The 26,623-nt window shown below is 36.6% G+C and overlaps 1 protein-coding gene across 1 annotated transcript in view; it reads right to left on the reverse strand.

Annotated features, from left to right (window-relative positions):
* Positions 1 to 1,065: 1,065 nt before the first annotated feature.
* Positions 1,066 to 26,623, reverse strand: part of LOC111064562 (brefeldin A-inhibited guanine nucleotide-exchange protein 3) — a 51,957-nt gene continuing 26,399 nt past the window's right edge. Inside the window, exons 21-32 of the mRNA XM_039419896.1 lie at positions 20,583 to 20,799; positions 19,722 to 19,863; positions 18,029 to 18,432; positions 16,565 to 16,735; positions 15,885 to 15,999; positions 9,015 to 9,243; positions 7,439 to 7,680; positions 5,488 to 6,565; positions 4,781 to 5,018; positions 3,914 to 4,316; positions 2,150 to 3,227; positions 1,066 to 1,627 (exon numbers count right to left, since the gene is read on the reverse strand). Coding sequence (XP_039275830.1) covers positions 1,412 to 1,627; positions 2,150 to 3,227; positions 3,914 to 4,316; positions 4,781 to 5,018; positions 5,488 to 6,565; positions 7,439 to 7,680; positions 9,015 to 9,243; positions 15,885 to 15,999; positions 16,565 to 16,735; positions 18,029 to 18,432; positions 19,722 to 19,863; positions 20,583 to 20,799 — 4,533 coding nt within the window. The 3' untranslated portion in view covers positions 1,066 to 1,411. The remainder of the gene's footprint in view (positions 1,628 to 2,149; positions 3,228 to 3,913; positions 4,317 to 4,780; positions 5,019 to 5,487; positions 6,566 to 7,438; positions 7,681 to 9,014; positions 9,244 to 15,884; positions 16,000 to 16,564; positions 16,736 to 18,028; positions 18,433 to 19,721; positions 19,864 to 20,582; positions 20,800 to 26,623) is intronic.

The raw sequence follows: 26,623 nt of genomic DNA on the forward strand, positions 1-26,623 counted from the left end.
TCATAAATGACGCATCATCATTTAACTACTGGACTGATCAAATTGATTAAAGAGTTTGTTTTATTTTCATATAATCAAGTGAAATTAAGTTTAATATAAATAATGAATAATTTTTAAATGTTGATATTTTTGTTGTATTTATTGAGGAAGTAAATTTGATTTGATTAACTTGAAATTTTGAATATAGATTCTTAATTTACCGAGGATTGTTATAGGACCATTTCTTCAATTCTTCAAGATTTAAGTACGTGAAGTTTTCAGTTTATCAATTTTTTAATTGTACCCTTGCGGAGCACGGGTTACCATCTAGTATTACATAAGACATACCGGTATCAGCTATCCTCTAAAGTAGGCAATGCCAAGGCAGAGTTGTTGTCCTAACTTACCCCACTGCCATTATAACGTGAACCTCACTATAGTTTTTTGCAATATTGTGTGTATAACCATAGCATAGCCACCAATAATACAAGGCCCCGGCCTACGATATTGCAACGTCGCAGTGTAGGCCTAGAATCTAATATATGATTGGTGGAAAAGATTTTAAAAAATACCAGCTAATGCGAACACACTAAACTTATAATTTATTATATACTTAGATTATCTATAATATATTATTATTATTGTTACTATTATTTGGCTACACAATTACCAGCGAGTTTTTATATTATTTCTAAGTTCTGGCTGGCTGAAATTCTATTTTTCTCATTGTTGACACTGCCGCCTGCCTCAGCGATGAAATGTTTTATCAAGATAGTGTGAAACAATCCTTCTTTCTATTTTTCTTCTTCTTTTTCATACTTTTCAGTTGATTTTTCTTATTCAACAAACTTTGTAAAGTTATTTTTTAGTTTATACTTTCTTGTTTTTATTACATTACATATTGTCTTTTTCTTTATTTATTTCGAACTTCGAATGTCATAAAAATTCCTAGTAAACTTACCTAATTATGTTCTTAATATTGTTTTTGTGATTGGGCACCCGCCGAAAAACCTACAGGTTTGGCAGGACCCTAAATTGTTTTTTTTTGAAATTGTGAATAAAATTTGATTTGATTTGATTTGATCATTTCACCAATCACGTATTAGATTGTAGACCTACACTGCGACGTTGCATCATCGTAGGCCGCGGCCTTGTATTAGAGGTGGCTGTGGTATAACCCATTTGTTTAAACATGTTATCGGATGGGCAAGTTAAACTGTCGGTCCCGGCTGAAGTATGACAGTCGTAAGGCCTATTGACGGCTAAAATGATATATTCAGGCGAGGTGGAACTTCCGTCAGGGACTCCCCAATAATAAAACCCATACGAATATTATTATTTGTTTACACTGTAAAATGATTATTATGAATGGAAATAATAATTTCAATTTCAACATGCCTCGTCGCTGTAGTGGTGAAAACAATGCATTGTTCTATTGCGGACTGAACCCATAGATGGTGGCGACACGGTGGAAGAAGTCGGCAAGGGCGTGCTTGAGTGCGGCGTGTGTGGCATGCGCGGTTAGTGCGCGTACTCCTTGCGCGAGCACAGGCAGCAGTGTGCGACACCGTTCGTCGTCCAGTTGCGACAGCAGGTCGAACACCGACACCAGCATCTCCGCCCACACTGCGATGTGTGCCTCGCTGTCCTGTCAACAACAGACAAACAATGTGTGCAAAATAATCTTGGAGAAAACATCATTCATTTATACTTTTGTAAACACTGTTTTAGTTGTCAAATCCACTTTAATTAATTCAATCACAGGAATGCAGTTTGGTGTTAAAACCAACACATAGTTGTAGTACTAACACTCCAGTACAAACCGTTCTACATGATAAAAACTAACACTTCAGTTGTAGTACTGATGCCCCTTCTAACTTAAACATTTACAAGATATACTTGGCCACCATTTTATATTTTATGTTAAAGTTAGAAGATTAAAGAACCACAATAATAATTACCTATTTATATACAGTCTAATAATTGGTGGAGAATATACTGTAATGTTGAAATTACTGAATACGAATAACATCAATCAAGAAAAAATTGATAATTTTATAAACTTTGAGTAGTCTTGGATGAAATTGAATGTTTCAAAGGAATGTTAATAATAATTGAGAACAACTATTCAATTGTTGGAAAAAATTGAACATGAAAATGTTGCGCTTACCTTGTAAAAGCTATTCTTCCGCTGCTGCTCAATCTCAGGAGGCAAGGGCTCAGAGGGAGTGGTGTCGACCGAATTGGTCTTGCGCAGAGTGGAGAACGGATTGCGCCGGGCCGGCATCGCACTCGCACACATCTGCTGCTTCCTTCGCTTGTACTCGTCCACCAGGTTATCCATCTCACTCCCACAACCGTTGTCCTCGTAGCTCTTCGGCTCCACACTCTCCTCGCTGCGACCGGCGTCCGCCTCACTCTCGTGGTACTGGTTGGCAAAGTCGGATAGCAGGAACGGTCGGGTTGGCTTGGATGTTGTCACCTCAGTTTCCCCATCATTCTGTGTAACCGACTCTTTCTCATTCACTTCCTCTTTTGCCTTCTCTGCGACAATCTTCTCGTCGTCTGTGGCGCAACTGGCATCCAAATCTTTCTTCACAACAGTGATTGGTATCTCTTTCAGTTGTAAGTCGGGAAAATCGTCAGTCTGTGCGATCAGGAAGAAAATCGGCTGATCCGATATCCTGTCAACAGCCGAATGCTGTCCATCCTTGTCCAAAACTATATCTATGTAGGTATCGCAAAGGTTATCAAAACTCTGTCTAAGTCGCTTCAAGAATGTCGACATATCATTATAGTTATAATCCTCGTTAGCCAAAGTTTTCTGCATTATCCCATTATCCTTCACTTTTTGTTTACAACTTTCTTTCGAACCTTTCACACTCTCAATCGACTCATCATCCTCCATTATCTTCTTCACATTATCGAGTGTAGCTCCAGATTTACCCACTTTATGCAAACATAGGTCAAACAGTGTAACCACTTTCAATGTCCAAGCAGCTCCTGCTTGTCTGTAGAGATTTGCAGCCCTGTCTAGGCCGGCTACCTTTTGAACAAGGAATTTGAGGCCGGGACGAGAGTCGAACTCAATGGCTCCCTCGTAGGACATGTCCAGACAGGAGAGCAGCGTCTGGATGTGGCCTTGGGCCATGCACATCATCAGACCAGGCAGGTTGTCATCCTTGTTTGACGCCGAGTGACTTTCACTGGGAGTCATAGCTGGTGCTTGCAGCAGGACATTGGCCAAGCTGCAACAAAACAAAAAAAAACTTCACAATGGTTCCTTCTAGAATTTAAAATTACACTGATTAAAGTTAATTGTGATGAAGGAAGATAATAGAATTCTGAAAAAATCATAGGATACTATTGCCTTAACTGCATTCATGAACGTATTATTTTGTCATTTAAACACAGACATGCAGTCATTTATATGAGTAATAAACGATTTGTTTATTTAAAGACTGAAGTACTTACGAATTTCATGAATTCAACAGACTATTGAATCAAGGGAACCCCTTTACAGGGCTGTGTGATTGGAAATGTTGCTTTACTATGACTAGTGAGAATTCATTCATGAAATTTATAGATTTTCTCATTGTATTTAATTTATCTTAAGATATTATCTTCCATAATGAAGAGGTCACATATCACTTCTGTGGAAATTGAGTTATAAAAACGACATGGAATAAATACCAGCTTTTTTAGCTGGGATTAAAGAACCACAATAATAATTACCTATTTCTATACAGTCTAATCATTGGTGGAGAATATACTGTAATGTTGAAATTACTGATACGAATAGAATTTATCAAGAAAAATTGATATTTTATAAACTTTGATTAGTCTTGGATGAAATTGAATGTTTCAAAGGAATGTTGATAATTGAGAACTATTCAATTGTTGGAAAAATTGAACATGAAAATGTTGTGCTTACCTTGTAAAAGCTATTCTTCCGCTGCTGCTCAATCTCAGGAGGCAAGGGCTCAGAGGGAGTGGTGTCGACCGAATTGGTCTTGCGCAGAGTGGGAACGGATTACGCCGGGCCGGCATCGCACTCGCGCACATCTGCTGCTTCCTTCGCTTGTACTCGTCCACCAAGTTATCCATCTCACTCCCACCACCGTTGTCTTCGTAGCTCTTCGGCTCCACACTCTCCTCGCTGCGACCTGCGTCCACCTCACTCTCGTGGTACTGGTTGGCAAAGTCGGATAGCAGGAACGGTCGGGCTGGCTTAGATGTTGTCACCTCAGTTTCCCCATCATTCTGTGTAACCGACTCTTTCTCATTCACCTCCTCTTGCCTTCTCTGCAACAATCTTCTCATCGTCTGTGGCGCAACTGGCATCCAAATCTTTCTTCACAACAGTGATTGGTATCTCTTTCAGTTGTAAGTCGGGGAAATCGTCAGTCTGTGCGATCAGGAAGAAAATCGGCTGATCCGATATCCTGTCAACAGCCGAATGCTGTCCATCCTTGTCCCAACTATGTCTATGTAGGTATCGCAAGGTTATCAAAACTCTGTCCTAAGTCGCTTCAAGAATGTCGACATATCATTATAGTTATAATCCTCGTTAGCCAAGTTTTCTGCATTATCCCATTATCCTTCACTTTTTGTTTACAACTTTCTTTCGAACCTTTCACACTCTCAATCGACTCACATCCTCCATTATCTTCTTCACATTATCGAGTGTAGCTCCAGATTTACCCACTTTATGCAAACATAGGTCAAAGTGTCACCACTTTCAATGTCCAGCAGCTCCTGCTTGTCTGTAGAGATTTGCAGCCCTATCAAGGCCGGCTACTTTTTGAACTAGGATTGAGGCCGGGACGAGAGTCGAATTCAATGGCTCCCTCGTAGGACATGTCCAGACAGGAGAGCAGCGTCTGGATGTGGCCTTGAGCCATGCACATCATCAGACCAGGCAGGTTGTCGTCCTTGTTTGAAGCTGAGTGACTTTCACTGGGAGTCATTGCCGGTGCTTGCAGCAGGACATTGGCCAAGCTGCAACAAACAAAAAGTGGTCGTTCACAATATTCCATCTAAAATTCAAGATTAATTGAAATTTTAAAAAATTGAAATTTATTCAAAATTAACTGATCACAGGAATGCAGTTTGGTGTTAAAACCAACACATAGTTGTAGTACTAACACTCCAGTACAAACCGTTCTACATGATAAAAACTAACACTTCAGTTGTAGTACTGATGCCCCTTCTAACTTAAACATTACAAGATATACTTGGCCACCATTTTATATTTTATGTTAAAGTTAGAAGATTAAAGAACCACAATAATAATTACCTATTTATATACAGTCTAATAATTGGTGGAGAATATACTGTAATGTTGAAATTACTGAATACGAATAACATCAATCAAGAAAAAATTGATAATTTTATAAACTTTGAGTAGTCTTGGATGAAATTGAATGTTTCAAAGGAATGTTAATAATAATTGAGAACAACTATTCAATTGTTGGAAAAAATTGAACATGAAAATGTTGCGCTTACCTTGTAAAAGCTATTCTTCCGCTGCTGCTCAATCTCAGGAGGCAAGGGCTCAGAGGGAGTGGTGTCGACCGAATTGGTCTTGCGCAGAGTGGAGAACGGATTGCGCCGGGCCGGCATCGCACTCGCACACATCTGCTGCTTCCTTCGCTTGTACTCGTCCACCAGGTTATCCATCTCACTCCCACAACCGTTGTCCTCGTAGCTCTTCGGCTCCACACTCTCCTCGCTGCGACCGGCGTCCGCCTCACTCTCGTGGTACTGGTTGGCAAAGTCGGATAGCAGGAACGGTCGGGTTGGCTTGGATGTTGTCACCTCAGTTTCCCCATCATTCTGTGTAACCGACTCTTTCTCATTCACTTCCTCTTTTGCCTTCTCTGCGACAATCTTCTCGTCGTCTGTGGCGCAACTGGCATCCAAATCTTTCTTCACAACAGTGATTGGTATCTCTTTCAGTTGTAAGTCGGGAAAATCGTCAGTCTGTGCGATCAGGAAGAAAATCGGCTGATCCGATATCCTGTCAACAGCCGAATGCTGTCCATCCTTGTCCAAAACTATATCTATGTAGGTATCGCAAAGGTTATCAAAACTCTGTCTAAGTCGCTTCAAGAATGTCGACATATCATTATAGTTATAATCCTCGTTAGCCAAAGTTTTCTGCATTATCCCATTATCCTTCACTTTTTGTTTACAACTTTCTTTCGAACCTTTCACACTCTCAATCGACTCATCATCCTCCATTATCTTCTTCACATTATCGAGTGTAGCTCCAGATTTACCCACTTTATGCAAACATAGGTCAAACAGTGTAACCACTTTCAATGTCCAAGCAGCTCCTGCTTGTCTGTAGAGATTTGCAGCCCTGTCTAGGCCGGCTACCTTTTGAACAAGGAATTTGAGGCCGGGACGAGAGTCGAACTCAATGGCTCCCTCGTAGGACATGTCCAGACAGGAGAGCAGCGTCTGGATGTGGCCTTGGGCCATGCACATCATCAGACCAGGCAGGTTGTCATCCTTGTTTGACGCCGAGTGACTTTCACTGGGAGTCATAGCTGGTGCTTGCAGCAGGACATTGGCCAAGCTGCAACAAAACAAAAAAAAACTTCACAATGGTTCCTTCTAGAATTTAAAATTACACTGATTAAAGTTAATTGTGATTAAATTAGTTCAAGAAAATATTGGCTCCGAACGGTTTATAAAGTGTTCAAGATTGTTGTTGCTATCAAATAATCGGAATTGAAAAAAGTTTAGATTGTAGCAGCCCATCTTAATCTGTTGCTATATTTGAAGGCTCTAGGAAATACCTTTCCTAGGGTAAAATGCGTGCCCCAGAGACATGATACTGAAAATACCTTCCAATCAGATATGACAATATTATTACGGTGTTTCAATCCAATTAAAATGAAAAATAGATTTAGAACATTCTAGAAAAGAATCATAATTATTTGTTACTTCGCAGAGTTATTTGTAAATAAGTGGAATATGAAAAATAAAGTAAATTTGATAGGCTAAGTATTAAATTTTAGAAGTAGCATATGAGTACAGATACCTGTTGTGCTTTCCACAAAATGTCATTATATGAAATGTAAATTGATAAATAGTTCTCTATACCAACTAATTTATAATTCAATTTGTTTCAAGTTAAATTCCAACGTAACCGAACAATTATGGTTTATACAACGTAATCTACAACCTACAGATTATTGAACTTCGTCAACATCATCGAGTTCACAACAAAGTCAGTCAAGACTACAGTTAAGTTGTGAAAAAATCAATTAATGTTATCAAAATAATGAAGGGATTAAACTTTATGTAGAGGGCTAAAGTGACGTGATTTCGAAGGTATGATTCATGGAAAATGGAGGCTGATTTATGGAATCAAAACAATTCAACTTGCAAAACGGAATAAAAAATAGAGGATTGTGGTTATCTGATTCCCTGATACAAGACCCACCTTGGAATAACATGAGAAGTTCCCTGAACTAGGAGGCTTCCAACGGTTTGCAGTAGCATTTGATGGGCTAAAAGTCCGATGACCAGATTTCGGAAAGGCACTCTGACAACATAGTTCTCAGGGTTGGCGGATGCAGCCAGGTCTTGCGGGTAGAGCAGCAGCACGTAGCTTCGTTCGTCGATCGGCATATCGGTCGGTGGCGACAGGTTTTCTTCATCTCGCTGTCCTTCTAATAAAAACACCTGCAATAACAAGTAATAATTAAAAAATGGAATGAATTGGTTGAGAGTTTATCCATAGTTCAATGTATAGGACATCTCAGAACATTGATACAATGAAGTCATCTTAGTCACAAGTTAAAAAAAAGGTGGAACACTAAAACGAAGAAAGCCTACTGGCGGTCATAAAACGATTGTTCTCTTGACCATACATCCGACACAACTCTACTTTTCGGAATATGCAAAAATGAATAATAAACCCAGAAGTCATTTTAAGGACTTTCCGACTAGAAATCTTGTGCCTTCTGTCCGAATTTGTCATTTAAATGCAGAGAGTATAAGCTATTCTAAGAGCCAGTATTTATCAATAATTTTAAAACAAGACAACATCGATCTGGTCGCAATCCAGGTAATGAATAACTATTATACATTTATGGTAATGCCGAATGTAATGAATTATTGTTACAGTAGTGTTACTATTTATAAAATTTGGGAAAAGAACAGTTTTAGGCTAAGCCTGTTGCTCTCTCCCAGTCATATAGTGAGGTCCACGTTATAATGTATTTGATTAACTTTGGTGTTGCTATCCTTGTCTATCATTCGAGAAAGCAGGTAGTACTATCCTTTTCTAGCTCCGCAACGATGCCAAATCTGATTTTGACGATGTAGAAATATAATTCATCAAGGCAGAGAATCGGCAACGCTGTTCTCCTTTTTTTATCCACTGCCATTATAACGTGAACCTTACTTTAGGTAAATGAGTTGTTAAAAAATTATCATATACAGTTCTATACAAAAGTAACACATCATGAAGGATTGATCTAAGATATACAGTATAGGAGATGATGAATAGGAATTGTAGCTCAGTGGTTTTATGAAGCTCAGTTGAATATGCAATGTGATGTTTTTTGTATTTTATCGAGCAATGAAACAATTTTAAATTGATAAAAACACAAAGATATAGCCAACTATTACAAATTAATAATAATAATAATTTATAAATATTATTGATTAATCAGTGACAAACATAAGCGCTCGTTGATAAGGAGAGTAGAGATGAGAAATCACTGGCGGTCATTACTTTTCATTACGTAATTTTGCAACAATTGGCATGTAAAATTGTTTGTGTGTGTAATAAATTGAAATTTCCTTACCTTATTACTTAACCTTTACCTTACCATCTATATTTCATCCCTCTATCTTAATGAGACTTGATAGGAAAGCTCTTCATTGAATCACTTGCCATCAATTTCGAATTTAAACAGAAGTGTGTAGACGTATGGAATGGGTTTTGGTAGACGGAATTGTTGCATTATTTACAAAATTTTTGCAGCAAATAAAAATTCTTGATTCTTGACCTGTTGAGCGAGCTGCTTGAGCCGATGGCTCTCCTGCGGCGACGAGTCGCGCCGAGCCGCCACCTTGACGTGCGCCGTGTCACCGTAGAACGAGTGTGAGCCGGCCCTGAATGCCGACATCAGCTGATGCAGCGAGAACAGCGACAGGTGGCAGGCCCGGTGCAGGCCCGCGCACACCACGTCCCACTGGGCACTACTCAGCAACGGGCCCGCGCTCAGCATCACGTGTCTGCAACAATCATTCATTTATTCATTCATTAGAGCAAACAATACAATATCATTCATTCATTTGTCATGAAAAACACAAATTACAAAGAATCTAACAAAGTAGAATACTTAGGCCACAATCTTCATTCTCTGATACCCACATAAACTCCAGGCTTGTGTCTGGGTAATGGGAAGGATGATGGATGGACCTACAACTTGGGTTCAAGTGGGTTCCGAACCGTTTTATGATGTTCCAGCCTCGTGCTTGGGTAATGGGAAGGATGATTTAGATGAGGGTTGAGTGGGCCGGCCTACAACAGTTTATTAATGGTGCTCACATAGGCTCCAGGCTTGTGCTTCGGTCGTGGGAAGATGTTGATGGGAGATGTGTATGCCTACAACTTTAAGAATGTGCCAAAGTGGGAAGGTAATTTCAATTGAATTAAAAAAACGTTTGAATTTGAGAAACTTACTTTTCAGCAGTGATGACGTAAGTCATCGATGAAGAAAGTGTTTTTAATTCAAAGTTCAAATTAATAGTGGAAAATAAATGGATTCAAAACACAGAAATCATAAATTAAATTTGGCAGAGTTGGTTCCTCAAGTGGTATACCGAATCCCGTCCAACGAAAAACGTTTTCTCCAAGTATTCGATAGGGGCAAGAAGATTCTCACTCACATTTCTTCCCTGAGATGAGATGGGTGAAATCTTTAATAATTATCAGGTTATGGAGATATAGAGCCTGGATATAGGTTATGTTGGAGCTAGCTTTTTAAACCACAATACATTCATCGAGAATTAGGCATTGAATAGTAAAAAAGTTTGAGAAAATCTACTTTTCAATTGCTCAATGATGTTCACCCCACTCAAATTATACGTGAGTGATGAAATGTGTTAACATTATCTCAAATCAATGCCAAGCGTTTGGCAGGATTCGAACCCAATACGGTACTGTACTGGTTGATAGCGTTTTATGTGGCAGTTATCTGAGTTCGCAAAAATATTTTTTTCAAGAAAAAAATTAAAAGAGACTTTACCACTTGAATACTTATATAGCACCATCTTTAATTCCAGCATCCACCATATCACATTCATCAATAGAAAATAGAAAGCACATGAAAATAATATGTAGTTCGTGGATGGATTTAACATTTGATCCCTAAACATGCAAATCAAGCCAAATATCTAAAAAGAAATTTGCCAAGTTCATAAGGAGAAGATTGTAATCGTGGAAGACAGGCCGGTGTCAAATCCTATCAATAACGCTCGACTGAACCCGACCGAGGTATCAGTTACAGACCTGAACAGACCTGGATTGTCAACAAAATTACAGAAGCGACATACACTTCACAAAAATTACAGCACACACTATGATAGGCTGAATCTTACTATATTTTTATTGGATGTTGTGAATGACGCTTGAGCATTCATGAATGTCAGTTTGGTCAAGAAAACATGAATGTTAATTTGGTCGAATAAGCATGATTGTAATGGCGAAAAATTCATCACAATTAACTCCCATTATGTTTTTCCAAACTAATACAAGAATAACACTGATCTATTCCACTCTCCATGACGAACTGCAAGTTAATAATTCGTTTTGAACTATTTTGCAACACTAAAGTCTAATTTATAAAAACTAATTATTCTAATAATAACTATTATTCAAAAATTAACTGTAGTGTAGTCAAAATATTTCAAAAACAACAAGAATAATCTCATAGAGTCTGCAAGTGGAACATTTGGATCCTGAATAAGCTTTGATTTTTTATGATTTGAGTTGTATGGACATAGCGTTCGTCAATATTTTCATGATTTCTGATGATAAAATTTAAAGTTCAATTTACTTTGGATGAGCAAATTAAATAGGAACGGTATTATTGAAATGATTGATTATTATCATGTAGTAGATTTAGAATAAATAAGGTGGATTTGGATTATTACGAGTGCAAGTATTACCATTTTTTTACTATCCAACAGATTATTTCGATATTTTACACACAACTGAGAATGGAAGCTTGAATTCATTCACATAATAACCCGTAATGGAAACTATGCCATTAATATGCTAAGCTTCAAGTATGAACAATGGATTCATGCATTGATTGATCTAACCTTTTATTTCTTTGAAAATGAATATAGCATTTAATTGTATAAATTTAATGAGACCTTAATAAAGAAGACCTTAATAAAGAAAACATTGATAGAAACTAGATCTCATGTATTTTGATTGTTCATTTCAACTGATAAGGCAAAAATATATCATTTATCCATTAGAAAATTGACAATTTTTATGTATAATAATCAATGCATGAATCAATATTATTCACACTTTTAAAACTTCTTCAGTTAGTTCTAATATAATGATGGCCAGTACAATTTTTCTTGAGCGCTCACTTTAAGAATAGAATAGCCAGTAAAATTTTTCTTGAGCGCTCACTTTAAGAATAGAATAAATATCCATAATATATTTATTGAAAAATAACACATAACGGAGAACTTGATGAGCGAGGTTATTGTATTTCGATCCAGTTTGTAGTTTTTCTCGTTTCATTTCTTTTTTTAATGAAAATATTCTTCAGCAAGACTGGTCAGGCAAGAAACAAGATGTTTGTGCTAGTGAGTGCACACGGCTATAGGCCTGCCTGTATCACTTTTCTGGTCGATTCTATTACATTATAAAAACATCGCTTCAACAACTGATACTGTATTAAATTCCTTCAGAAGTATTTCATGCAGTATAATTCAGTTTTGATTTCAGAAAAAATTATCGCAATTCAATATCATCCACATTAAAAAAAAACGTATCAAAATAGTTTCCTTGAAGTGATCTTTTCATAGTAATAGTTATCAATTTATTAAGGCAATACTTGCAGGAGTATTAGAGTTTTCAAGTGAGAGAATGAAGAAAAAATTTAGTAGTAACATGTAAGACAAAACTTAAGGAAGAACAGAATAATATCAATCAAGTTCATCATCTTAAATGATAATTGATACAAAAATGTAAACTAAATAAGTGATAATTTACTCTAATTTATTTATTGTTTGATAACTTCACACATTATTGAATAATCTTGAGAGTGCAAGACTGCAAGACAAATATAATCAAGGACTTGAAAGAGAAAGTGAATACAATTAAAACCAAAGATTTGAAAGTTGAAAATATTTTCATGAGCGTCAGAAAACACAGAATAGAAGGTACAATGGGAAACAATTGTTTAGTTACCATCTAGAAGTTGAATTCAAATCATTATTTCAATTGAAAAAACAGAACATTCGTGAATAAGGATGAGTTATAGTGGACTATCCGCTTTGAAAATGTTGTGGAAATGTCTAAGCTAAGGGCCGGATTCGGAGCTCGGGATTTAGATGAGTTCTAGACTTCAAACAGTTGGAGTCAGGCGTAATCGTAGTTTTAATGATAATCTTTATTTTCTCATTTCTATAATTGGAAATGTTTTTCCTTGACGAAATGAAACATTCCAAAATAATTCAAAATAGCTGAAACTTTACACTACTTTCACCTTATTTTATTTTGTATTCAATTTTAAAGTTTCTCGAAATTTAATTTAAACGTAGACTGCGACTATGCCCCGTTTCGGAAAGCCAATTTTCTGACTGTTTGAAGTCTCAGTTCAAGCTGTTTCGAAGTCTAGAACTTGGCTAAATCCCGAGCTCGGAAACCGGTCCTTATAATTATTGGGAAAACCCTATATACTTAACTAAAAGGTTCACAACAACCATTTTAATTTTTTAAAGAATAAGAAAACAAATATGAACCATCTGATAATCACGTGACAATATTTAAAATTCCGATTATTTTTTTTTATCATTTATCTTGACACTTGAGAATGACTTTTAACGTATGATATAAATACAATCGCTCACATTGATAATTAAGATACTTATACTAATGAAAAAGCAATCTGTCATTCAAATAAACAAGGATAATATTTCAATTTTGGAATGACAGATAATAAATAATGTGACTAACCTCAAGCAAGCACAACCCAATCTGGCTATGCTTTCGACAGGTTGGACGACACATTCCACCAGAACTAAAACCAACTGGCGCAGCATCAGCGTTCCCTTATCAATGTTACCCGAATCTGAAAAAATAGTCATCAACTTATCAATGTTACCCGGATCTGCAAAAGTAGTCATCAACTCATCATCATTATTTTTGGTTTGATATCAAGAACTCAATTATTGAAAACTAAATCAATTTCGATTTCACAACTTCATATTTGATGAAAAGTTGAATAATCTTGACAAATATAAGACTATAATATAACACTGATAAGTTTTACTACTTAAGCTAATTTTGAAGTTGGAATAAAATTTTTAATAAGAACACTCATATTTTATTCAAATTTCAGTTAAAAATGTCTTTAAAATAATAGTTATCAGATAAATATGTTTGAATAGCAATGCATGTTCATGAAATTAGCGAATGAGATTTATATATGACGATATATGAGTGATATTTTGGGTTGAAATAGAAATTTAGTTCAACGTAAAATAATGGCCAGTTTCCGAGCTCGGGATTTAGCCAAGTTCTACACTTTAAACAGCTGGAATCAGAAAATTGGCTTTCCAAAACGGGGCGTAGTCGAAGTTCACGTTTAAATTAAAATTCGAAAAACTAGAATTGAATACAAAATAAAATGGAGAGAAAAGAATTTTTCATTTCATCAAGGAAAAACGTCTCCTATTATAAAAATAAGAAAACAAATATGAACCATCTGATAATCACGTGACAATATTTAAAATTCCGTTCATTTTTTATCATTTATCTTGACACTTGAGAATGACTTTTAACGTATGATATAAATACAATCGCTCACATTGAATGATACTTATCCCATACTATTAAACGTGCAACTTCTGTTTATATATTTGGATGTTTAGATGTTTATATGTTTGTATTTCATAGGATCTCGTAAACGGCTATAACGATTCTCACGAAATTCAGAACATAGTAGGTTATAATATAAAGATTCGATTGCTTTAGGTCTCATCCCTGAGAAAACTCGCTGAATGACATTAAAAGGATAATTATTATTCATCCTTGAAAAATAATCTGATAATAATATTATATTTCGTCGTCTGTTAGTGATGGAAGTGAGTGAGCGAGTTCATGTGTGTGGGACTGTGTCAAAATTATGACTCAGCTGTTGAGCTTTTGTAATCATTCAATCAGGTACTTAGTGCCGGTTGCAAAAAAGCCGGGTTATTTTCATCCTTTTCTGATTTGGTTCACGTGAAGTTAATCAGGATTAAAATTTAAACAGCTTTTGTGCAACTGGGCCTTTGTGAGGAAATTTTTGCATTCCTCTGGGAATTAATCTCAATTTACTGTTATTAGATGGAACATTTCTGTATGAATGTTATTATAATTTCTGCTTTTTTACTCCAGAGCGAAGCTCAGTCCCTGATATTACTAATGAAAAAGCAATCTGTCATTCAACTAAACAAGGATAATATTTCAATTTTGGAATAATAGATAATAAATAATGTGACTGACCTCAAGCAAGCACATCCCAATCTGGCTATGCTTTCGACAGGTTGGACGACACATTCCACCAGAACTAAAACCAACTGACGCAGCATCAGCGTTCCCTTATCAATGTTACCCGAATCTGAAAAAATAGTCATCAACTTATCAATGTTACCCGGATCTGCAAAAGTAGTCATCAACTCATCATGATTACTTTTGGTTTGATATCAAGAACTCAATTATTGAAAACTAAATCAATTTCTATTTCACAACTTCATATTTGATGAAAAGTTTGATGAAAAGACTATAATATAACACTGATAAGTTTTACTACTTAAGCTAATTTTGAAGTTGGAATAAAATGTTTAATAAGAACACTCATATTTTATTCAAATTTCAGTTATAAATGTCTTTAAAATAATAGTTATCAGATAAATATGTTTGAATAGCAATGCATGTTCATGAAATTAGCGAATGAGATATAGCTGACGATATATGAGTGATATTTTGGGTTAAAATAGAAATTTAGTTCAACGTAAAATAATGGCCAGTTTCCGAGCTCGGGATTTAGCCAAGTTCTGGACTTTAAACAGCTGGAATCAGAAAATTGGCTTTCCGAAACGGGCAGTAGTCGTAGTTCACGTTAAAATTAAATTTCGAAAAACTAGAATTGAATACAAAATAAAATGGAGAGAAAAGAATTTTTCATTTCATCAAGGAAAAACCTTTCCTATTATAGAAATGAGAAAATAAAAATTATCATGAAACCTGCGACTACGCTCCGTTTCGGAAAGCCAATTTTCTGACTCCAGCTGTTTGAAGTCTAGAACTTGGCTAAATCCCGAGCTCGGAAACCGTCCTTATAACTATTATTGGGAAAACACTATATACTTAACTAAAAGGTTCACAGCAACCATATTATTATTTAAAAAATAAGAAAACAAATATGAACCATCTCATAATCACGTGACAATATTTAAAATTCCGTTCATTTTTCATCATTTATCTTGACACTTGAGAATGACTTTTAACGTATGATATAAATACAATCGCTCATATTGATATGATAATACTTATACTAATGAAAAAGCAATCTGTCATTCAACTAAACAATGATAATATTTCAATTTTGGAATAATAGATAATAAATAATGTGACTGACCTCAAGCAAGCACATCCCAATCTGGCTATGCTTTCGACAGGTTGGACGACACATTCCACCAGAACTAAAACCAACTGACGCAGCATCAGCGTTCCCTTATCAATGTTACCCGAATCTGAAAAAATAGTCATCAACTTATCAATGTTACCCGGATCTGCAAAAGTAGTCACCAACTTATCATGATAACTTTTGGTTTGATATCAAAAACCAAATTTTTGAAAACTAAATAAATATCGACTTGTTGAATAACCATTTAGCCAAGTTCTAGACTTTAAACAGCTGGAATCAGAAAATTGGCTTTCCGAAACGGGGCGTAGTCGTAGTTCACGTTTAAATTAAAATTCGAGAAACTAGAATTGAATACAAAATAAAATGGAGAGAAAAGAATTTTTCATTTCAGCAAGGAAAAACGTTTCCTATTACAGAAATGAGAAAATAAAAATTATCATGAAACCTGAGACTACGCACCGTTTCGGAAAGCCAATTTTCTGACTCCAGCTGTTTAAAGTCTAGAATTTAGCTGAATCCCGACCTTGGAAACCGGCCCTAAAAGTTCGAAACCTAAACCTCACCTAAATTTATGAAATTTGAGTAGAAGTTAATCGAAAACACGTCCTTCTAATTTTTGTTCATTGAAAGATAATTTAAAATAACCACGGTTGTACTGTATTTCCACTTACCATTCAATTGAGTCAAAAATTTCACAACTAGATCAGTAGTAAGGCCACAACATTGTTTATAGTTTGGAGCTACAGTGTCCCATCCACGGTACAAATTGCTTGTTTTCCTAAGCCATGACTGAACGGTAGGTAGGAGTAAGTGGTTCACGCAATATAAACCAAATTCTGGACCTGTAATACAAAATTATGTGTCACACATCATCAATAATACCAGAAAAATGCTAAATAAATAAGAACTCACATTCAGAAATCGGATTAAGCAGAGAAACCCAGTTATCCGTCCTAATTGTGCTCAATTTCTGATGGGTAATTCTTGAGGATTTAATTGCGGCATATTTATATAGATTTAAAAAAAAAATGGCAGGTGCTCAAGAAACACTTTGAGCATGCATAGAAAGCCAATTTCCCGTCCTTATTTGCTTAATTTCTGGAAAGTAATAATTCATGGGGAATGAATATTGCGCTAGATATACAGAGTGTATAAACTGACAAACTCAAATAAACCAACAAACTGGAAAAACCAAAAAATTGTGTGATTGGTTTCCTTATATCAAAATAAAAAAAAAGTTCAAGTAGACATGGGTGGGTCTTAAAATGCTTTGTTACACGAGATAATAATTACGGAAGATTGCATATTTTTCTACAAATTTTTCATTTGTTCTAACATTTTCTTTAGATTTTGTAAAGATCTTTGAGCACTGGTTATTCTGACATATTATACTCTAGCATTACTCCTAACAGGACTTTAGACGAGTTGTAAGGGTAATATTCTTGATAAGTTTTGAGAATTGTTGACAACTACTCTTGTAATACAGGAGCGTAAAATAATGAATACACATTGTGGAACATAGAACTGCAGATGAGAATGAAATTTATACAACTATAACATATCTTCTTTCCCTACACACTAATACTTTTTCCATAAATTGTTTCCTGTAAAATATATTAGAGTAAATTCAATTTAAGATTTAAGAATCAAAAATGATTTAAAAAGATTTAATGTTCAAAAATGTTCATGCAAGGCTGTAACGCACAATTATTGTGAATAATACAAATAACAATACAGACATCAAGTTAGTAAAAAATCTTACATTATTTATTTTCTTATCCATCCAAGTTAATCTTATCTTTCTCAAATTTTCACCAATAAAAATATTTAAAATCGTCAAAAATAATATTTTTTCATATGAATTTTATTAGAAATAAAAATAAAAACCTAAAAGAGTGTCATCATCATAATAATACTTGATAATTGCATCATAGCCGAAACATGTTGTGAGTAAACCATTTTAAAAAAGGGTACTTTGATTTTTATTTCTAATCAAGAAATAAAGGTAGCCCTAATGAAAAAATACAATTTTATTAGTTATGATTTTGTAAATTTCCTAAATAATTTCAAGAAACATATTTTTCTTTATTAATATGATTAGTAATTTGTTGTCAATTTCTTTGGTAGTCACTGACCGGGGTACTGGAAGACGTTTCTGAGTAGCGTGAAGAGTGTGTCGAGTGCGTGCGGCTGGCAGTTGCGGGGGCAGGCGGTGGTGGCCGAGGCGAGGCCATCCAACAGCAGCGTCCACACACGCAGCACGCCGCTTGGTCTATCTAGAGCCGCCAGACCGCCTCCCTCTTCACCGCCTCCCGCCACTACATCGCCGCCGCCACCTCCACACGCCCCTCCCTTCTCCCCGCCGCCTCCACCGTCGCCACTCGCCCCTCCCTCCTCACCTCCGCCACCGCTCACTGACAACTGACTGTAGGACATGTCGTTTGTGCCACCGATGTACTCTGTCTCAGCGCCCAGCTTGATCAGCTCCATGTTCGGCACTATCGGGTCGACGCGTTGTGCCGGCGCTAGAACTTTCATTCTGTAACCAACACATCAACAAGATTACCAGCCTGTTCATCAGATCGAGTTTGTTTCAAAACAGTTTAGCAATTTTATGATGGCATAAATGGACAAAACTGGTCGTGTCTATAAATATCAATGGGTACTAGTGATTATATTGAATAAAACTCTTTCAAACCATTGATATTTACAAACCATAAAAACAAAATAGAAGTTTTTAAAAAATTACAAAGCAAAATCTCCGGGGAGGAATGATACTGTGCGCAAGTAAGGCCAGCCACTAATGCAATGTTTCACCGTACAGTCAACCAGAAAATTAGTGGCCGTCATTTCCGATGCAGGTTTGCAGTAGTTTGTATTATTTGTAGGTCAGCAGTTACAAATCACTGTTTGAAATCAAATCACTGTGTTACAAATCACATATGTTTTCCTGTCAGTCGAAAATACCAGAAGAAACGTTATATTAGTGGCTGACCATTATGAGATGGCATTTAACGTTACTAAAATGAACTATCAAGGAAGAAAATATGTTTCGGCTTTATATTAATCCTCCAAACACAATAATTTAAGCGGAAGAAAGGTCTCTGATGCCTGGTTTCCAGGACTCCAGTAGCCGGTCTAGTTACTGGATGTATGTAAATAGAACCGTGTAAATACGTATTCCAATAGGTTACAGGTTTAAGTAAGTGTCCAAACGGTTCAAGTAAATGACAACTCAATTCAAGTTATATGCTTCCGGTAACAAGTGCTTTGAGTAGAGTTGAGGCGTTTATGCCCGGTTTCACCAAGCTCGGTCAAGACATGGTCAAACTGGGTACGCTTTATATTAGAAGCTCTGGCCATATCATGCGTTCTAGTGCACTCCTTTTGAAGCGAAGAGGCGATTTGACCATGTTCAAATTTCTTGACTGAGCTTGGTGAAACGGCCATAGAATTAAGAGACCTCTCTCTCTCCCACTGAACTTGGATCTCTTCAATTCATTGTTGACTTAATCAATAATAGTTTATATAAAACACTAAATACAAATAAAATAGTCATTGGTCGATTTAATTAATTAGCATAAAAACTTTCAGAACAGTGAATTTAATGATCTTCAAAGATCAAAATAATTTAGACAAAATAAAATAGACATTGCTCAGAAGAGTCAAAGGGCCTGGTCATTCATTTCATGTAATCAAAAAACAAAAGTACTTTTCTTGGAATAATTTTAAATTTGGTTTGAAGATCAAACCTAATACCGACATTCACAGTCGCAAAGTACAGACCCGTCTTATAATTAAATTGAAATAGAGGAAATTGCAGGTTACCTGTGAACCACATGGAATACTGGACAGGCTGGCATATCATACATGGATGACAGAATAGTACTGCATTGATTCAAATATTGGAGGGCAGCCTTACAGAGGTCCAGTGACTGCTGATCAATTGTTACGCCATCATCCACCGAGTCTGCAATTAAAATAAGTAGTTAGTAGATATAGGCCTCAAATTCCATGATCACGACTTGTAAAAACATACTATTTACACTAGACACAGATACGTTGTGAAATTTCTCCATATTTAAGTGGAAATAATAAATTACTCGTATATTTATTTATTTATTTATTTATTTATTCGTGGAAACAATAACAATAACAATTACAGAGCATTATACTACAATACACTACAGAGTAAGCTGTATTGTTGGGTGAATTACTGAAACAAATGGCTCAGTTTCTGTAATTGTAAGAGACTGGTGCGTGTTCATTTCTTTTCTATGATGAGCGAGTTTTATCGACGTTAGGTTTAACCAAGGTTGATTGAACAACGTTCGGATATCACCAATTTTGTTAAGAAACCTAAAAGATGATGATTACTATAGTAAGCATGCTACTACTTGGCAGCTTGGTAGTTAAGCAAAGTACTTGAAGGGGTCAAATAAGCTTTAGTAAATGTGAGATAATTAGAAGAAGTTATTGGAATCTATAAACAGTAACTGTAATCACAATAAAACTTATACTCAGATAAATGGTTCAGATGGGTTGGATTAAATTCGTTGATAATGAGGACTGTACAGTTTTCTTTTTTAATTTCAATGTACTTTCTGAAATATCAGTTCAGATTTTCGGTGGATTCACACATACTGTTGATAGATTCTTACTAGATAATATCATGGAAAAACTTCTAACCTTTTCCTCTGACGTGTTTCAGTAGGCATAGTATACAGTCGACAGCAGCATTGGAGAAGACAAGAGTGTTGTTTGTGTTGAGGAAGACTTTGAAGACATCGAGCAATGAGCCGAGATGACTGCTGTCGACGACCCTCAGTGCACCAAACAGCGGTCGCCATCCCGATCTTATCTCATTGTGATTTGCTTCCACAAACTCACAAATCGAGCTCACAATCTAACACAACAGAAAAAAATACTATAAATTAGTGCAATGGTATTACAAAAAACATTACTAATTTTTTTCTAAATAATAATAGTTCTATCTATCTATCTTTAACTCACTTCGGACGATTTTATTTTATATCTCTTCTTTCTCAAAGTAGCTATTATACAATTCTTCTCGTCTGTTTTTCACATGTACCATATTAAACATTCTCTTTTATTACTTTTCTAGTATTTATATATCTATTATTTTGTAATAATTTTTAATAATGTATTTCCTGTATTCATGAGTGCGTTTGGGCTGTTATGCCTGTTGCACTCCTAGATTTTTGTAAGAATAAATAAATAAATAAATGTTAGAATATCCAATAATTCTTTAGAATTAACCATTTTAATTCTATGTTAGAATATCCAATAATTGATGAAATAAAAACACATAGATGTTGTCAGTTTTCTACACTTTAATTTGGAGTGTAAATTAAAGTGTAGAAAACTGACAACATCTATGTGTTTTTATTTCATCATGTAACGTTTCTACAACATCGACCACAACTCAGTTGAATTTTTATCCAATAATTCTTCAGAATGCGTTGATGTCGAATTTTGCAGACGAAAAATATATCATAAACATTGTAGCAGCATAAAAGTTTCCAATTATTAGCTTACATGGAGGAGGCATGTAAATACTAATAAACTCTAAAATGGCGAAATGGAAGCTAGAATTTTCAATCACTTAATAACATAATACAGGGACCGGCATATTAATCTGACGATTTTTTAGTAATTATGTTGGAACCACCGTCATTGAAAAGGCGGGAATGTTAACGGGTCTATTCTTGCCATTTCAGTAGCCAGTATGTTGTGGTCAAGTGAAACGAAACCAACAGGACGAAAACGGACTGTGAGAATGCCTGAAAACATTAACGCGGTAAGAGTAGCTGTTACACGGTCTCCACGACGTTCAGCAGCGAAACATGCTGTTAAGCTAGCCATTTCTAATCGAAGTGAACGACGAATTCTTCAAATGTCCGACCTGACAAACCTGACCGACGACCTGAAATTCCATCCATATAAGATAATGTTAGAGCAACAACTTAATGCAAATGATAGGACACATAGCAAAGCTGTTTGCGAGATCATTCTCGAAAATGTCCACCATGATGCCGTTATTCTTTCAAGTGACAAGGCACATTTTCATTTGTCGGGATTTGTGAATAAACAAAATTACCGTTATTGGGCAGCCAATAATCCACAAAACTAAAGGAAGTTATTTACCGTGACTTTTCCTATAGAAAATCGTTTGAGAATCTTTCTGGTGAGATTCAATGGCGTTGTTTATCAAAGTCGTGCAAAGCGTCTCTAAAAACTGACAAAGCAATATCTAAAATAATAGAAATAGATTCTGCTGCTTCACATAAACATAATCATCCCCCGCAATGTAATAATAAAACGGTTGAACATGTTGATTTATCAGTGATCATTGATGAGGATACTGATCGGGATCGCCCCCACCTAGTTTTAATTGACCCGTTGTTGGCTTCATCCGGAGCTGCCTTATCTTCTACACCAGTATATGATAATAAGGGTAAACCGTCTACTGGATTTGAGTACGAGCAACATTCACTTCACTCTCTCGATGGAAGTGTTTGCTATGAGGGAAACAATTCTGATAATGTTTGTGATAAATGTTCTGTTAATGTTGGGGAGTTGAAAGGGAAAATGCAGGCATTGTCTGAGGAAAATGCTCGTTTGTTAGTGCAGTAGCATGCTGCAATTGATCGGTCCATTGTTAATGATAGGATTATTATGGAGTTGAATGATAAGACAACTATTGATTTTGGGACTCAAACAGACGATAAAAAAGGAGGGGAGGACTCTGTTGCTGATGTCTTGTCAAGCTGCAGAGCGATGAAGGCAGGTGCGGCGGGAAATATTATTAGTGATAATCTTGATAAGAAAAATGTATTTCTTAATAAGATCTCTGAACTAGCAAATGATTTGAAATTGAATGAAAAGCTATTGACAGATGTGGGAAAGAATGTTGGTTTGGCGAAATTGGCTTTGAATAGTTTCCGCAGATCATGCTCCTTGATTAATGCTGCCTGCAGAGATGTCAGTTCGCTTAGTGGGTTTGGTTTAGATAGAAGACTGCATTTGTGGGCTGATAGTCATGGTAGGGGGTTGCGTGAGCGTGTGGGCTCCTTGCTGCCAAATGAGTTTTCTTGTGTTGCCCACATTCTTCCAGGGGCAAGGCTTGAGGCTTTGACTGACTGGATGCTCTCCCAAGTGAGGTCAAAAACTGCCAACAAAAAGATTGGGTCGTCGTTTTGGGCGGTACTAATAGTATTAATAATAACTCTGATGAGATCTGCAAGTCAGCATTCATGCAGGGGTTAATTGAGGTGATTGAAGCATATATAGAGAGTAATATAATCATATCCACTATTCCCTACCGCTATGATTTACCTGGAAGCTCACATATTAATAAAACTATAGCTGCTATAAATACACTCATAAGACGTTTAACTGATGTGTATCCGGTTCATGTACTAGAATTGTGGACTTTAGAGAGGCGGTTCCATACAAGCCACGGACTTCATCTGAATGGAATGGGTAAATTACTTACTGCTAATAAAATAAATGATATTATAAGGGGTGTTGACAGCAGATGTATCGGCCACCCCTCGTCAAGAGTGTCCTCATTTTCTTCCAAGGCAATGCAGTCAAGTGTTTCAGTCTCTCCTGGTTTGAATGATGATGGTTTGGCAGTTGGCAGTTCCTTGTGCCCTGGTGTGGAGGATCATCACAATGTATTTGGAGATCAGCCTTCTCTGTCTGATGTGAGTCAGCCTTTTCTAGGTTTCGATCTGGCGAATCATGTAAGTGTGGACACTCTGCTTGAGGATGGAAGGGATTGTCTCAATGTTTCTGGAGGTCAGCAATCATTGTCTGACTCGAGTCAGCCTTTTTTAGGATTCGACCTGGCGCCCCTAAGAGTGATCTAAGTTTTGATATGCATGTAAATGAGTCAAGCCCTAATTATTTAGAGTCTTCTAGAAATAATAATAAAAAATTCCGATTGAATTTATGCTCCATAAATGTGCAGTGTTTAAGAAACAAATTGAATGAACTTGAAATCTTATGTAAATCACAGAATGTTGACATATTGTGTATCATAGAGCATTGGCTGGTTGAACAAGAGTTACCATTCTACCAAAATATTGATAGGCTGGCACTTACTGGCAGTTTCTGTAGACAGTCACCTTGGGGCGGTGTAGCTGTATATTTTAACAATAGGAATAATTTTACTATTAAACCACTTGACTTGTCAACGTACTGTGTTGAAGTTTCGGCGGGATTTGCAGGTTTTTATATTGTTGAGCTATCACTCATAGTGATATCGATGTATAGGTCTCCTAGGGGGGATGCAAACCTGTTTTTTGATAAGTTGGAGCTTTGTATTTCTTATGCACTGTCTGTGGGTCATTATGTGTTGATTGGAACTGACCATAATTTCAATGCAATTTATTCACCAAGGGATGTCAGGGTGTTTCTGAATGTTTTGCAGGGGTTTGGGCTGACAAGTTTAATAAGTGAGGCAACAAGAGGATGCTCAGCTCTTGACTCAGTTGTAACAAACTTAGATCCGGATTGTTTCACTGTGAATGTTAGCAAGGATCAAATATCAGACCACAAACATATCCTTCTGAGAGCTCGGTTGGCTTGCTATAGACGGGGTAAAACACTCAAAACTATCCAGTATCGATCATTTAATGAGAATTGTCTTCAGATTTTTTGTGCTTCACTACAGGATCGAATTGAGCCCTGGTTTAATATGATTTCAACGTTGTCAGCAAGGGAGGGGTTTACGTTTTTCTTTTGTAGTTTTAAGGAACTTTTTGATTCTTTGTTTCCTGTGAAGACTAAAAGGGTTTTCTCATCATCGGGGAGGGATGCTGGTCGACTGGGGGGTGGTCCAACCCGTCCAAGTTGCGATTGGTTCACTCCAGAACTTGAAGAACTGAGAGAGCTTATTCTGTTGGTAAGTGACATGTGTAAAACAAACCCTAATCTGAACATTGTATTGAAGAATCTTAGACATGGGTATCGCAATAAAATTAGGGAAACAAAATTGGAAGCAAACGCAAAACTCATTATGGAGTCTAGTAATAAAATAAAAGCTGCCTGGACCCTTATAAACAAAATAAGACCATCATCAAAAGAGACCAACAACTCATTTGCCACAGCAGATGACTTCAACAATTATTTTCTTGAGTCAGTTGAGAAGATTGTGAATGATATACCAAATGACGGTGAACCTATTCAGTTTACTCACATGCCTGCCATAGTTTCTGAATTCACCTGGAGTCCTGTATGTGCTCAAGATGTAATTGAAGCGGTTTTAGGTTTCAGAAGTTCCAATTGTAAGGATATTTATGGCATGACCCCAAATTTGCTCAAGCAGATGATAGTTATTATTGCACCCATATTAGCATTGTGTATAAACAACTGTTTAGCTAGCGGTACTTTCCCTGAACAACTCAAAATCTCCAGAACAGTTCCAGTCTACAAGAAGGGTCCATATTGTGACACCTCAAGTTTTAGACCAATTTCTATAATTCCTGTTTTTGCTAAGATATTTGAGGCAATCATATTTGCACAACTGTATAAATACCTTGAGGAGCATGACCTCCTGGCTCCTTCTCAGTTTGGTTTCAGGAAGGGAAAATCTACTGTCATGGCTGTGGAATCACTGTTAGAATCGATTATCAATTCTTTTGAGGAGCGGAAATCAACTTTTTCAATGCTATGTGATCTCTCACGAGCATTTGACTGTATTCCTCATACAGTTCTTTTAAAGAAATTGGAGCATTATGGCTTACAGGAATGCGCAATTCGGGTGTTTGAGTCTTACCTTTCTGAGAGAAAACAGATTGTACATTGGAATGATCAGCGCTCAATTCCTCTTCTGGTAAAACGGGGTGTGCCACAGGGCTCATTGTTAGGCCCATTACTCTTTCTTGTAGCAATAAATGATTTGCACTACTATCTAGCGGGAAATGTACTGTTCTATGCGGATGACACTTCCTTGTTCTCTGCAAATAAGAGTGTCACCCAAGCTAAAGCAGATGTGATGGAGCTGTATGATAAAGCTCGTGATTGGTTCTCACTAAACAGATTGTCTCTGAATGAGGCAAAAACCCAAAGTATATTGTTTTCTCTATCTGATGTCAGTGAGTATTTGCAGCCGGTCCGACTATTGGGGTTCACTCTTGATGCCAAGTTACTCTGGGAACCTCATATAGACATGGTGTGCTCCAGTCTCAGCAGCATTGTCTATCTACTGAGAAGGCTGATGTCTGAACTGCCAATTTCGGTGGTCAGACAGGCCTATTTTGCTTTTTTTCATTCGAGGATGAGTTACGGTTTGAAATTGTGGGGTCATGCATCTAGCACTTCTAAAGTTCTGTTAATTCAGAAGAGAGCGGTCCGGGTGATTTCTGGGGCGGGCTATCTAGATCACTGTAAGCCCCTTCTATCTAAGAATGGCATTCTATCCGTCATTAATGAGTTCATCTATCAATGTTTGAAGGATATACATCAGATGCAGGATAGGCTACCAAAGAGCAATGACATTCACAGTCACTTCACAAGAAACCGTGAGAGTATATATATACCAAGATGCAGACTTGAAAAGTCCAAGTCGAGCTACCCTGTGATAGGCTACAAATTCCATAACTTGCTACCAACTCAAGTTAGATCCTTGCCGAATAAACGTTTTCTCCAAGTACTTAGATCCTGGTTGATTGTGAATCAATTTTACTCAGTAGAGGAAT

This window comes from Nilaparvata lugens, chromosome 1 (genome assembly GCF_014356525.2).
Source record: "Nilaparvata lugens isolate BPH chromosome 1, ASM1435652v1, whole genome shotgun sequence".
Classification (NCBI taxonomy): domain Eukaryota; kingdom Metazoa; phylum Arthropoda; class Insecta; order Hemiptera; family Delphacidae; genus Nilaparvata; species Nilaparvata lugens.